The 13,460-nt window shown below is 37.0% G+C and overlaps 1 protein-coding gene across 8 annotated transcripts in view; it reads left to right on the top strand.

Annotated features, from left to right (window-relative positions):
• The window catches only part of inpp4ab (inositol polyphosphate-4-phosphatase type I Ab), a 42,278-nt gene extending 29,739 nt beyond the window's left edge, over positions 1-12,539 (top strand). For 4 of the 8 annotated variants that reach the window (XM_056750103.1, XM_056750104.1, XM_056750107.1 and 1 more), the window contains 8 exons: positions 694-738; positions 1,300-1,472; positions 2,983-3,106; positions 3,231-3,498; positions 3,708-3,805; positions 3,893-4,005; positions 4,714-4,868; positions 7,587-11,353. In XM_056750103.1, coding sequence (XP_056606081.1) covers positions 694-738; positions 1,300-1,472; positions 2,983-3,106; positions 3,231-3,498; positions 3,708-3,805; positions 3,893-4,005; positions 4,714-4,868; positions 7,587-7,767 — 1,157 coding nt within the window. In that variant the 3' untranslated portion in view covers positions 7,768-11,353. Of the gene's footprint in view, positions 1-693; positions 739-1,299; positions 1,473-2,982; positions 3,107-3,230; positions 3,499-3,707; positions 3,806-3,892; positions 4,006-4,713; positions 4,869-7,586 lie in introns of all 8 variants that reach the window. The other 4 variants (XM_056750109.1, XM_056750105.1, XM_056750106.1 and 1 more) reach the window with 3 other exon arrangements.
• Positions 12,540-13,460: the final 921 nt, after the last annotated feature.

The following is a 13,460-nucleotide window of genomic DNA, read 5'->3' as shown; positions in this document are numbered from 1 at the left end:
GTTTGACTGAGCATATTTGCCTACTGTGAGCATGTGACCGGGTGCTCTCATTTGATTAGCTAGCTGGTTAGCATGCTCACAGGCTGTCTGTTGCTGACTGTCTGTGCCAGTTCCTCACTTGGCTATACCAGCCAGAGCCGTTGAAAGAGAGAGTCGCGTCAACGGATGTTCACAATTTTCACATACACCTGATTCATGGAGCCTTCAGATAGTTCCAATAAGTAATGTTTTCTCTTTAAATGTTTTATTTCTTTCATTTTTTATTCATTTAATGACTTGCGTTTTTAAATGGGTTAAAAGTTTGCAACAATCGGTCTGTTTAACCGCAGCTCCATGGGTTACTAGTATCTTCAGGGAACTATTGGGAGCTTATATGAACCGCTTTTGCTGTGAAAAAACTGTTCCATTGGAGTCAACAGAGTTGACGCAACTCTATCTCTCAATGGCTCTGATGCAAGCATGCTGCAATGTACAGTGGTCTATAGCATTTTTTAAATCTCCTATTTTAACATTACACACTGTTTATTACTAGAAAAACATTCCACTTTGCACTTTAGTGAAAAATATTTTAAATTTTCTTTTCTTTATCAGTGTGTTGTATGTTTCGTTGAATTAAATCAAGATGACCTAACGTCCACGTGAGCTTTGTCTGCTATGCTTTACGCATTGTAACTGTTGCATGTCGCACCTCAGTCCCTCTAGATGGCAGCAGCAGTAGTGGAGAGGAGAGTTACCCAGGTAAGAGCCCCTCCCCCTCCCATAAGCTTATGCGCGATGCTAAATAAGTGTTTATTTTATGTTATCTGTTGTCTTTCATCTTGTTATTGTAAGATGTAAATCTTCTATCATTAATAATGTGTACAAATTTCTCCCATATCAGTGAAATGGCGTATTTTACTGAACTGCAATGTTTTTATTGCAGGACATGTTTATTTATCTAACGATGTATATCCTGAATGTATTAAAACTTTGAGCTAGGCTAGGGTATGAGGCAGTGTTGCAGCAGCTAGCAATAAAAAGCTATCTACAGCATTAAAGGGGAAATAAATCCGCCCTCTCTTCTGAGCTTTCTCTATAGACATGCCTCCTCGTGTAAATTACCTCATCTCTCATTCACCCATGAGATAACATTTCAGTGCGAAACAAGTAAACTTGTAACAATAATAATGAACGGAAACAACTTATTTCTTATTTTGAAATTTTTAGAACTTTAACATCCTGTCATTGCGTTTATACAAGGGTTGAATGTATAAATATGCGTTGAATAGATAAACATGGAAGCTTGTGTGTGTGTTATAGGTGAGTGGAGTGAGGCTCTGTATCCCCTGTTGACTACCTTAACGGAGTGTGTGGCCATGATGAGTGACAAGGCCAAGAGGTCCATGGTTTTCCTGCTTATGCAAGACAGCGCCCCCACCATCGCAATGGACCTTAGTCTGCAGTATCGGCGAGACGTGGTCTTCTGCCAGACAGTAAGTTTTTTTACACACATGGTAAAAACCTAGAAAATTAACAAAAATACACTTCAAGTTTCAATTTAGCTAAATAACCTCAATATAAGTCATTTAAAAGCCAAATAGTTTATTTTAGGCATTAATTCCACAGGCATTTCATCTACAGGAGTCATTTTTACTTTTTATTTGAGATACATTTAAATACATTTTTGGAACTATAAATGTATATGAAGTAACAGATATAAAAAAGCAGACGAATAAAATTCAGTTCAGTTAAAGAAAGGTGGTCATAAACTGAGAGTCAAAAGTTTGAAAACACTTACAGTTCATTTACGCTTTTTCACATTTTGTAATAGTAGTTAACTCATCAAAACCATGGAATAACACAATTGTAACACTACGCGTTATAGGTTGTGAAAAATAAATTAAATAAATAATAATTAAATTAATAAATTAACTTAGCTTTACTGGTCATGGTCATGGGTTCCATCCCAGGGATTGCACGTACTCCGATACAATGTATAGTATAATGCAATATAAGTAGCTTTAGATAAAAGTGTCTGGCAAATGCATTAATGTAATATTTTAGCGTCTTCAAAGTTGTCACTCTTTGACTTTAATTTGCGAAATCGTTCTCTCTGCATTTTATCATCCAGCTTCTTAAGGTCTCAATTTAGGAAACTTTTAAAAAGTATTGAAAGAACTTCCATCTATGCTGGACTTTTATTTGCTCCTTTTTAATTATTAATTGGTCTAGTTTTCTAATCAAAGAAATGTATATGTTGGAACACTTATATTTTGTCTACAAAAGTGATTCCAAACTTTGCAATCTACACCTTCATATTAAAAGACTTTAAAAGATCATGAGAAACATTTTTAAGTGTGCCTTAACTTTTGACTTCGAGTGTACATTTGGGATGGCAGTATATTATGAGAGAATTTTCATTTTGGGGTGACTCGTTTTACTGCAAAATTACAATTTTGTCATATTTTCTTGCGCCCATGTTCTGTAATATTTGTTCCCATGGAACACAAAAGTAGATCAATCTAGTTTTAATAATATAGTTTTAATCGTTTTAGAATAAAACTGAATTTGAATTTGATTCAGCATGAACAACAAATCCTATTTAAGCCTTTGACTTGTAAATGATCTTATTGTAGTCACACAATAGAACAAAATTTTACCATTCAAATTGTTTCAAAAAAGCATAATATATGGATAATTTTAATCCAAAGATTCTAAAAATGATTGCATAATGTCATTGTTTTTTTGCACAGATGTGGGCTAGACACAAGATTTGGACAGACCCACACAATCAGTAAAAAATAGTATAAATAATAAATTGATAGCAAAAGTTCTGTTCAGATTTAAAATATAAAATTTGGTTTGTGTTCCATGAAAATGTAAGTTTGAAACAACATTATGTTAACTATAATATTTGCTATGCACAACTCCTTTAAACCCTTTTTCAAAGTCTATCTCACATGTATTTCTGTTCTGTTTTTCTCTCTTCCCCACTCTCTTAAGCTCACAGCACTGATTTGTGGCTTTATCATCAAGCTGAGAAACTGTCTCCGTGACGACGGCTACCTAAGACAACTGTACACCATTGGTCTGCTCGCTCAGTTTGAGTGTCTATTAAGTACTTACGGTAAACACACACTTGCTCAACTGAGTTAAAATCCCGGCAAATACATTTAACATAAAAGTGTGTTGCATTATATTCTGTTTTAAATCACATTGCATATGTTTGCCCCATTTTTTGCGTGTCACAGGAGAGGAGTTGGCTATGTTAGAGGACATGAGTGTGGGAATAATGGACCTTCGAAACGTGACGTTCAAGGTGACGCAGGCCGTCTCTACCTCATCTCCCGACATGCTTCCTGTAATCACCGGAAATCGAGACGGGTTCAACGTTCGGATCCCTCTCCCAGGGTGCATGTTTGATGCATTGCCGAGAGAGATTCAGAATGGCATGCTGCTGCGGGTACAGCCGGTGCTGTTCAACGTAGGCATCAACGAGCAGCAAACACTTGCAGAGAAGTGAGTCCTTATTATATAAAACAGTCCTGATAGTGGTTACGTAACGTAGCCAATAGTGTTAAATTGTAATGTTTGTTTCTGATATAATATTGTTTGGCATATTTTGGATGCTCTGTGTTTCCTTAAATCGTCTTTGGATCGTTGATTTCAATTGTTGGCCCATAATCCATGTTGTGCACGTATCTATTGTGAGTTTTTCTGTTTCGAAGGTTTGGAGACACGTCACTTCAGGAGGTTATCAATCTGGAGAGTCTGGCACGACTGAATTCCTACTACCAGCAGTTCAAGGAAGTTTTACCTGACGACTGTAAATCAAAAAATCTATTTTTCTCCTCTCTGAAAACTGAGATTGTCGCATGGGCTCTGGTTCACTTTCATTCGTCTTTCCCCTCAGGTCTCCCTCAATCTCGTAGTCAAACGTGTCTCCCAGAACTACTGCGGTTCCTCGGCCAGAATGTTCATGCTAGGAAAAATAAAAATGTAGATATCTTGTGGCAGGCTGCTGAGGTAACTTATCAATTCATTTAAAAATGTAAATTCAAAATCTAAATATGTATGAATTTCATAACAAAAGATATACAGAATATCAATCCAAAAGCCATCTGCAGACTAGTTATGGTAGACTTTGAAATAAGTCATACGCTGTTGGTCTCGGGTCTTTTTTTTATTTCCACTTTATTTATTTAGTCTGGCATAGGCATTTAAATATGCTGTAAGTCCATTATGTAAATATATAATGTAACAGCTAGTGCAAATAATATTTTTTTAGTGCTTTACATTTTTGTTGCACTTACAGTAACTGTAGGGTTGCCAGGCCTGCGGTTTTCCTGCAGAGGTGGGCTATTTGGGTTACAGGCTGTTGCCAAGTGATATTTCGCTGGTTTAAGATACAATGGCTTTGTTCACTCATTCATTGTGGATAGATTTTGAAATAACATTTTTAAAGTAATTTATGAAAACAGTATGTTATTTTACTGTAGAGGGAATTCCAAGAAAACATAATCGTGTATAATGCATAACAGTGACTATAAATTGACAATTTATGTATGAGGGTGACATGTGACTTTGTTTTGAGTCCTGGTATTTGTTCTGGGCTCATTGGGTTAATTGGGTAAGATCTGGCAACCCATTTATCACACGATTAAGAGTAGAATGTGACTGATCGTAGCAAATTGCAGTAAACACAGACTGCATCTGTACTTTCTTCGTTCTCAGATTTGCCGGCGTCTGAACGGAGTTCGCTTTACCAGCTGTAAAAGTGCAAAGGACCGCACTGCAATGTCGGTGACACTGGAGCAGTGCCTCATCCTGCAGCACGAGCACGGCATGGCCCCGCAGGTCTTCACACAGGCCCTGGACTGCATGCGCAGGTAAGACATGTGAGCACCTGCCTAGATTGCAATTCAGATGGCACCGCATGCTTTGGATGTGTCCAGAGCCGTTGAGAGGGAGAGTCGCATCAACTCTGTAGACTCCAATGGAACCTTCATTTCACAGCAATGGCGGTTCATGGAGCCCCTCAATAGTTCCTGGAAGTTACAATAGGAGCATGGAGGTGATGTGAAAATGTTGAACATTTGTTGTCTGTACTCTCTCGATGGCTCTCGATGTGTCTTTCTCTTTTTCTCTCGAGTTAGCATGGCTTCCCCTTTAGGACCCCCAACTATCACTGCTTTTTGGCTTCTTGGTGTTTTGAATGATACATTTTGTAACAAATGCGTGGTTATTTTATAGCCTGCATTGGATCAAATTGTTGTTTTGAATTTTTGCTTTTGTTTAGCGAAATACAGACAAAAGTATTTGTTACTTTGTACCTTGGCTATCCTATTTTTCCATCTTGCATCCTCCCTTAAACTCTACAAGAGAACCAGACAGTAATACAAATGGTTCCTGTAGAGTGTGATGGGACTTTACATCACACCTGAATCTGCTTGTTTGTTCAGCTTTTGTGCTTTTAAATAAAGATATGTTTGAATAAATTTAGTAATTACAAATGGAGGCAACATAAGCTCAGGACATTGGCTTTGTTGCTGTTATATATCGAAATACGCTTTGTTGCAATGTGCATGAATTACCGCTCTGCTGCTGTACCAATATGTTCGATATTCTAAACTTGTATTACAGTATCTCACAGAAGTGAGTACACCCCTCACATTTTGTAAGTATTTTATTGTATCTTTTCATGTAACAACACTTAAGAAATGAAACTTTGCTACAATGGAAAGTAGTGAGTGTACGGCTTGAATAACTGTCCCATCAAAATAACTCAACACACAGCCAATAATGTCTACACCGCTGGCAACAAAAGTGAGTACACCCCTAAGTGAACATGTCCAAATTGTCAAGACCCTGACACTGAGCTGCAGCACGGTGGCCAAGACCATACAGCGGTTTAACAGGACAGGTTCCACTCAGAATAGGCCTCGCCAAAGTCGACCAAAGAAGTTAAGCGCACGTGCTCAGCATCATATCGAGAGGTTGTCTTGGGAATTAGACGTATGAGTGCTGCCAGGATTGGGGCAGAGGTTGAAGCGGTGTGGGGTCAGCCTGTTCTCAGACCATACGCCGCACACTGCATCAAATTGGTCTGTATGGCTGTCGTCCCAAAAGGAAGCCTCTTTTAAAGATGACGCACAAGAAAGCCAACAAACAGTTTGCTGAAGTCAAGCGGACTAAGGACATGGATGGTACCATGTCCTGTGGTCTGATGAGACCAAGATAAACTTATTTGGTTCAAATGGTGTCAAGCTTGTGTGGCGGCAACCAGGTGGGGAGTACAAATACAAGTGTGTCTTGCCTTACAGTCAAGCATGGTGGTGGGAGTGTCATGGTCTGGGGCTACAGGTCATTGAGGGCACCATGATTGCCAACATGTACTTTGACATACTGAAACAGGGCATGATTCCCTCCCTTCGGAGACTGGGCTGCAGGGCAGTATTCTAACATGATAATGACCCCAAAAGAAGCTGAGGGTAAAGATGATAGACTGGCCAAGCATGTCTCCAGACCTAAACCCTATTGAGAATCTCAAACTGCATCCTCATCTCTAACAATCGCCAGCTCCGTGATGTCGTCATGGAGGAGTGGAAGAGGCCACACAAATTTACACTGTTATACAAGCTGTACACTCACTACTTTACATTCTTGCAAAGTGTAATTTCTTCAGTGTTGTCACGTGAAAGATATAATAAAATATTTACAAAAATATCAGGGGTGTACACACTTCTGTGAGTTACTGTATGTCACATTGGCCAATGAGTAAAATGAGAATATTTACCCACCATATATATTATTTAGCACCTGTGAGAACTATGTTTTGAATTAGGGACTATATTTATCGTAATGAGAGATCACTGTTTTCAGTGATGAACAACTTCTCTCGAAAACTGTGTTGTGTTGTCTAAAGTCTATGACATAATGGAAGAATAAAAATATGTTATACTGCTTATGTAGCAGAAGTCAATGCAAAGTCAAACGTGTTTGGGTGATCCAAAAGAAAGCCAGCTGTCAATTTGGATGTGACAAGGTTCCTTTTATAAACTTTGCAGCATAAAACACTTTATTCACAAGCTGGATCCACTCACGGCTGGCTGTCTCACTCTTTCAAACTCTGAAACAGAGACACTGTCTATTTTGCAGTCGATGTGTTAGATGTGGCTCTTTTGGCCTGTTGCATGCTGGGAAAAAAGCTTGTATTGCATGGCCCAGTGATGGCGGCTGCAACAAATTACGCCCCCTTCTGTCCAACATGGAAAACGCATCTCTCTTACTTTTCTTTAGACGCCTAAGATGCGGAACACTGCTTTTAATTTTCTTTCTTTATTCTCTCTTTCTCTTCTCTTTTTTATTTTTCATACTTTCCTGTTCATGTATTTTTCTTTAATGTCTTTTATAATTTGTTTTGTCTTAACCTATTTCCTTTTGGCAATTTTTATCTTCTTATTTTGTCATTTTATAAACCTCATTAATGTTGGATCCACCTCACTGGTCATGTTACCCATCATCCTGTGCATGTCGCCACACATAACCCACGTTATGTCTGTCCCCATTGGACGCTGCTCTATCCCCGTCCCTGATCCTCTCTGCAGCATTGGGACCAGGGAGGGGGTAATTCAGAAGAACCTGAGCGGCTTAATGCCCGTACGTGACTTCAGGCTGGACCCCAGTCTGCTGTACTCTCTGCCTCTTCTGGCCCTGAGCCCAAACCTGCTCATCGTCTGGGTGTTCCTCAGCATAGCCTACCTGCTGGCCAAACTCCGCTGCAGCTGAACCAGATTTCCTTATTTCCCACTCTCTCTTCCTCGCTCCAGCTCTCTCAGCACTTTTTCTCTGTTCCTCCACTCAGTCACTTCTCTGTGTTGAGTAGAAAATGCTGATTTCTCTTTGGCTGATAGCAGCTCTTCCCGCTAACAGCCAGCCTAAAGGTCTTGGTCTTTCCTCCTGCCTTACCTATATATATTTCTCTATCCTCTCTCCCTTGGTAATTTTGGGTGATATTAATAAAAACCTGATGGATTTGTACATTTAATTGTGAAATTACAAGTAATATGAATTATTTTAGGGGGTGCATTGAACAGATATCCATATATATATATATTTAAGACATTAATTTATTGATTCAATATTCTTATAATATCAAATTTATTTGTGTTAAATACTTAATTTCTCGTATATGCAATATATGAGATTGTTTCTGTAAAAATATCCTAAAATTCCTGTGATTTTATTTATTTTTACGTCTTCCATGTGTTTCTATTTAAATGCAATGCTAAGGCCTTGCCAAAGCTAATCTAAAGCATCATCGCGCTTTAAAAAACGTACCGCACTTTAGGGTGTTATGTGTGCCCATGTCTTCCCACGTTTAGCACGAGATTTGCTCTTTTATTGCACAACAAATGAGACAATTAAATCTGGCCATACAAGATTGTATATTATATCAGGGAAATTTAAATATACGGTTAAGCTAAAACAATTGCTTTTTTATATTTTTACTTGAAAGTTGTTTTCAATGCTGGCTGACAGGAGATGATTGGCAGTCAATTTATTTGATATATTTGTCAGAATTTTGTGTTTTTTGGTTTAAGGCAATGTTGAAATACGTTTTAGACTGTATGTGAGGCAAGCTGTGGATTACTACATACTAGGGATGTCAAAATGCACTTAGCCCACGATGCAATTCACGATACTGATATCATCTCACTGTATGATTTTTTTTCTGAGACAAATAAGAAATTATAACTGCTCTTTTATTATTTCTCAAGGATGCACATTTGTAAAATAAAAATATATTTTATGTCAAATAACAACTAAACTGCTATTTTAAAACAAATTCCGAATCAAACAAAAACTGAATTATACAAAAGTCTCTTTAATATAAACAAACTAAGACTTCTGTGCTTTTAATAGCTGGGATTTTAATAAATGTCAGCTTATCCAGGTTCACCAGGTTTGCAATAAACACAGCGGCCCCTGCTGTTCAAATCATGTATTGAGGTTTAATTAAAACTTGTTAACATAGAACAAGTGAGCATGTGTAGTCATTAAACATTTCTCATTTGTGCAAAGGGTAAGGAATGGGAAGAAAGGATGCAAACTGCACCTGTTACTTTGCATAACCATGAGTTAATCTGTCCATAACTATATCGTAGATAGATACATAGATAAGATCTCTGTAATACAATACTTCATATAAATCAGTGAGATGATTAAATGGATAGCAAATGATTTTGAAGACACTTGCGTCTCAGATGTTTCGACTAGGAGAAAGACATAGACTTTTATTGCAAGTTCCAAGTTTATTGTCATTTTGAAATTGTTGCCTTTTATTTTGTTGTTTGGTTGTTTTACATCTACACGTAAGATGCAGTCTAACTAAAGTTTACAGTCTGTGTAACTACATTTTTACAAACCCCATTTTTTATTTATTCACTTACTTTTCACACACATATTTTTACTTAATGCTTGTAGCTCATATTAACCTTAATATGAACATTGCTGAACAACATGTTTTATTTGTTTCCAGATTATTGCCTGGTGTAATTGACAGCATGCATCAAATTCTGTGTTTGATCCTTAAATAAGATTTGATCTGTTTAGATGTGTTGTTCAAGAATGATGACTAGAATGTATCTGCTTTTGCCAAAAATACAGTCATCGCTTTTCATGATGTGTAGGCTATAATGTTTTGACTTTCTTCCCTTTTTTTATGTGTAAATATTTACGGATATAATTGGACGTTGCAGTATTTTTGCTGGACTGTTTTTTCCTGTTTTCTCTGTGCCAAAATGAAAATGGCCTCTTTGTACTTTGTAAAGTTGTCAGGCCACATGTCCCAGCTGGTACTATAGCCGTTTACATGCTATCTTTTACAGGCTGCAAACATGTTTTAACAAGCAACTTAATGACCCACTTAAGAAATTGACCACCTCATTCTCCATTTGAGTCATATTTGGGGACGAAGGGGTTCATTTATAGTACTTTGTCAGGGTGACTCTGTGAGTCTGTTTATGTGATCAAATGTGGGTCATGAAACTGCTTAGTTTCATTTAAAAAAATTATGTTTTCTAGATGTTTGAGTAGGAAATGGAGGTTTTAATGACTACGTTGTGTTAGTAAGATTAAAGTAGTAGATTAAAGATTAGAAAGAATGGAAAGTACAGCCGTTAATTTAGGTTTTGAAGCATTGATAAATGGTTTTGCACGATAGGTTTGAATCAGGATTTTTTTTTAAAACGTTGTGTTTAAAGATATTAAATGTTTATGTGGACTGGTTAGATTTGATGAATGCATAGATAGCTCTATTTATTTTGGTCAATCATATTTTAGAATGATAATATACAATATGCAGCATTGTTGGTGTTCTTCCTCTTACAGCATTTCACATTTTTCATACAGTACATAGTTTTGATATATTAATTTAAATGATATTAAAATATAACCTTGTATAATAGAATTGATCGCTATAGATTTATTTGCTCTGTGTAATTTTACACCTGAACACCTGAAGGGTCATTAAATATAGCATATTTAAAGGTTTCCATTACAAGTAGCTTCAATGAGGAGTATGTAATATGAAATTGATACTTTACCATCAACGGAAATGTCATCATACACTCACCCTAGTGTCTTTAGAAACCATCAAGACTTTCTTCTGTAAAACACAAAAGGAATTCATCAAAATTTCACACTGCTCTTTTCTATATAATATAAGGCCAATTGTGACCAAAACAAAGCTGTAAAATGGCTTTAGACTAATGTGTCAGCACATTATACCAACCATTAATATGTACACAAAATCAGTAAATAAGGAAAGTACATCATGAAATCTTAATAAGACAGGGACATGTGCAATAGCTGGCATTTATCAATCTATTTGTTTACCACGGATACGCATTCATACACAGTCGATGCAGATTGCGAAGATCTTCGAGATTTCACTTATACCAATTTTTTTCTTCAGTACAGAGCATTGACTGCCTGTGTCTTAAAGTCTTAAAAGTTGAGGGCTCATTGGCATGTTTGGTTGTTTGTGATGTGTTTGTGTACTTATTATTGCGTACCCATAATGCACCTGCTTTACACTGCTTAAAGTTACACTGCTGTTTTTTGTGGCTGTGATCATTTTTGCTCGTCATTTTAAACATGACTTTACGTTTGGTTTGTTTTTTGTACTTGTGTTTACACACCTTAACCCCGCCCCTTTTCCCCGCCAGTGAGGGCTGCCGCCGTGAGAATACTGTGAAGAACATTGGATGTCGCAAGTATGCCTTTAACTGCCTCCAGCTCAAGGCCTTTCCTAAGTATTACAGACCTCCTGATGGCACTTTTGGAAAAGTGGAGACCTGATGTGATGACATGTCGTAAATGCCGGAAGAACATCATTCATTGTGTAGCTAAGAAGTCACAGTAGAAATAGGACCTCTAATTGAAAAACAAGGCATCATGTACTGTCGCCATGCCAAATCATTTTTAAGCTAAGCTACAGTAAAAGAGCAAAATCTGCTTGTTGCTCTCATAGTTACCAAGTATTTACATTTCAGAGATGTGCTAGAAGGAAACCATTGACTGATTTACTGGTTGAAACATACCAAGTCAAACAGGAAGTATTTATCGGTATAAAACGAAGACAAATCACTAAACGCCACATATATTGGTAGTAGTCTATTTTATAGACCTTTTTTTGTGGGTTTGCTCATTTATGCTGTATTTCATAATCTTGGCCATCTTTAGCACACCGTGTGTAGCGCTTTGCCCTTCTGCAGCATTACAGTACACTTTTCCTCGAGGCTTAAAGTTTTCACATATCCTGCCTGTGTTATCCCTCCTGTGTTATGTTCATATTTTGGTCAACAGTAAAGAATTTGACAGCGTTTCTTAACGTTGCATGATCGATGGGACATTCCTTATCATTTTTAAACCTGGTCGTGCATAGTCCATTCTCTCAGTAGCTTTAATTTCGGCTTGTCCTAAATAAACAAAAAGGTCATGTCTTTCAAGATTGTCCCTATATCTGCCAATATAGAACCAACAGAGATGATGTAAGGTCAATTGCTGGCAGTAAAGATTCTTAGAATGTTATAGCATCACAGAGTTTCCACCCACAGTTTTCACGAATGTAAACAGACTGCATCTAATGGACAACATTGTTGTTTTGTGCTCATTTTAGATAGGTTTTTTTATATAAAAGTGTATTGCTTGTGTATATCGACTCCCCAGGTGGAATATGAATCTGTTACCAATTGTGCACTCTTCATTTTTTTCGGTTTATTTTTTAATTGTAGCGTGCACATCACTGTTGTAGTTTTTCCTTTTTGGCATTGTCATTGTTATAATTATATGATGTTTATATAACTTATTTAAGAGAAATATGCTCACAGATATTTAGATTGATTTTGTATTTATTTGTTTTTATGGTTCTGACCTTGTATCTTTTATGATGCTCTTGGATGATTATTATTATTATTATGTCTAGAACAGAGTTCTGCTGTATTAAAATACTGTCATCGATATCTGATACATTAAAGAGAGAATAAGCCCGTTGACACCTGTTGTGATGTGTTTATGATCTTGAAGAAAATGTGTTTTCTAGGCACATAAAAGCAAATATTGAAATATAGCATTGCATTCATTGTGTATTGATTGTGGATAAATATGTCTTTAAGAAAGATGCACATTTATGAAAAAAATGTGTAACCTGTGGAATTGTGCTAAGGTTATGCCATACATTTCTCAAACAAGTAAAACCGAAGGATTGCTGTTAATGTTAAATGAGCATATACAACTATGAAGTCACTAAAATTAATAATGCTCATGTAAGGTTAAAACAAAGACAAAAGATTATACTGTTATGTTCTTTACAGTCAGTTGTAAATGCAGCCAGCAGAAACCACTGGGAAAAAAAACATGGTAGTGTTTGGCAGACAAAAGTAACTTCAGGACAGGCCCGGCTCCACGGGGGTGCCCTCCTATCAGAAGCTTTGCCTACCCTGGCTCCACCCAGAACTGTTGAGAGAGAGGATCTGTAACACAGTATATAACCCTCCCCTTCGCCCACCTGGACCATCACTTGTCCCACCTTTCATCTCATATCTGGAGCCGGGCCTCCTTCAGGATTCAAATCAGTGGCCTTGGTGTGGTTAGTACAACAAATTCCTGACCTTACTGATGCTCTTGTGTCTGGTAGAAAAATCCCAACATCCATTATTGACAACTGTGGGTTTCATTTTTCATTGGTTATGTATGTGTACAATGTGTATTTTGGAACAGGGAATTACTGTCTATCACTACACCAAGGTTATTTTAGTTTACTTAAATAAAAAAAAAAAATCTGTTTATTAAAATCAAACGAAATATTTTGACCAATAAATTATTGGAAAGATTTTTTTTAAATTCGCTGAAATAAGTTTAAAGCACTAAAATTCTAATAATAAACTAAATGCATCTAAATAAAACTTACAAACCTG

The sequence above is a fragment of the Triplophysa dalaica genome, chromosome 6 (genome assembly GCF_015846415.1).
Source record: "Triplophysa dalaica isolate WHDGS20190420 chromosome 6, ASM1584641v1, whole genome shotgun sequence".
Lineage (NCBI taxonomy): Eukaryota > Metazoa > Chordata > Actinopteri > Cypriniformes > Nemacheilidae > Triplophysa > Triplophysa dalaica.
This window is presented reverse-complemented; position numbering and strand designations above follow the sequence as displayed.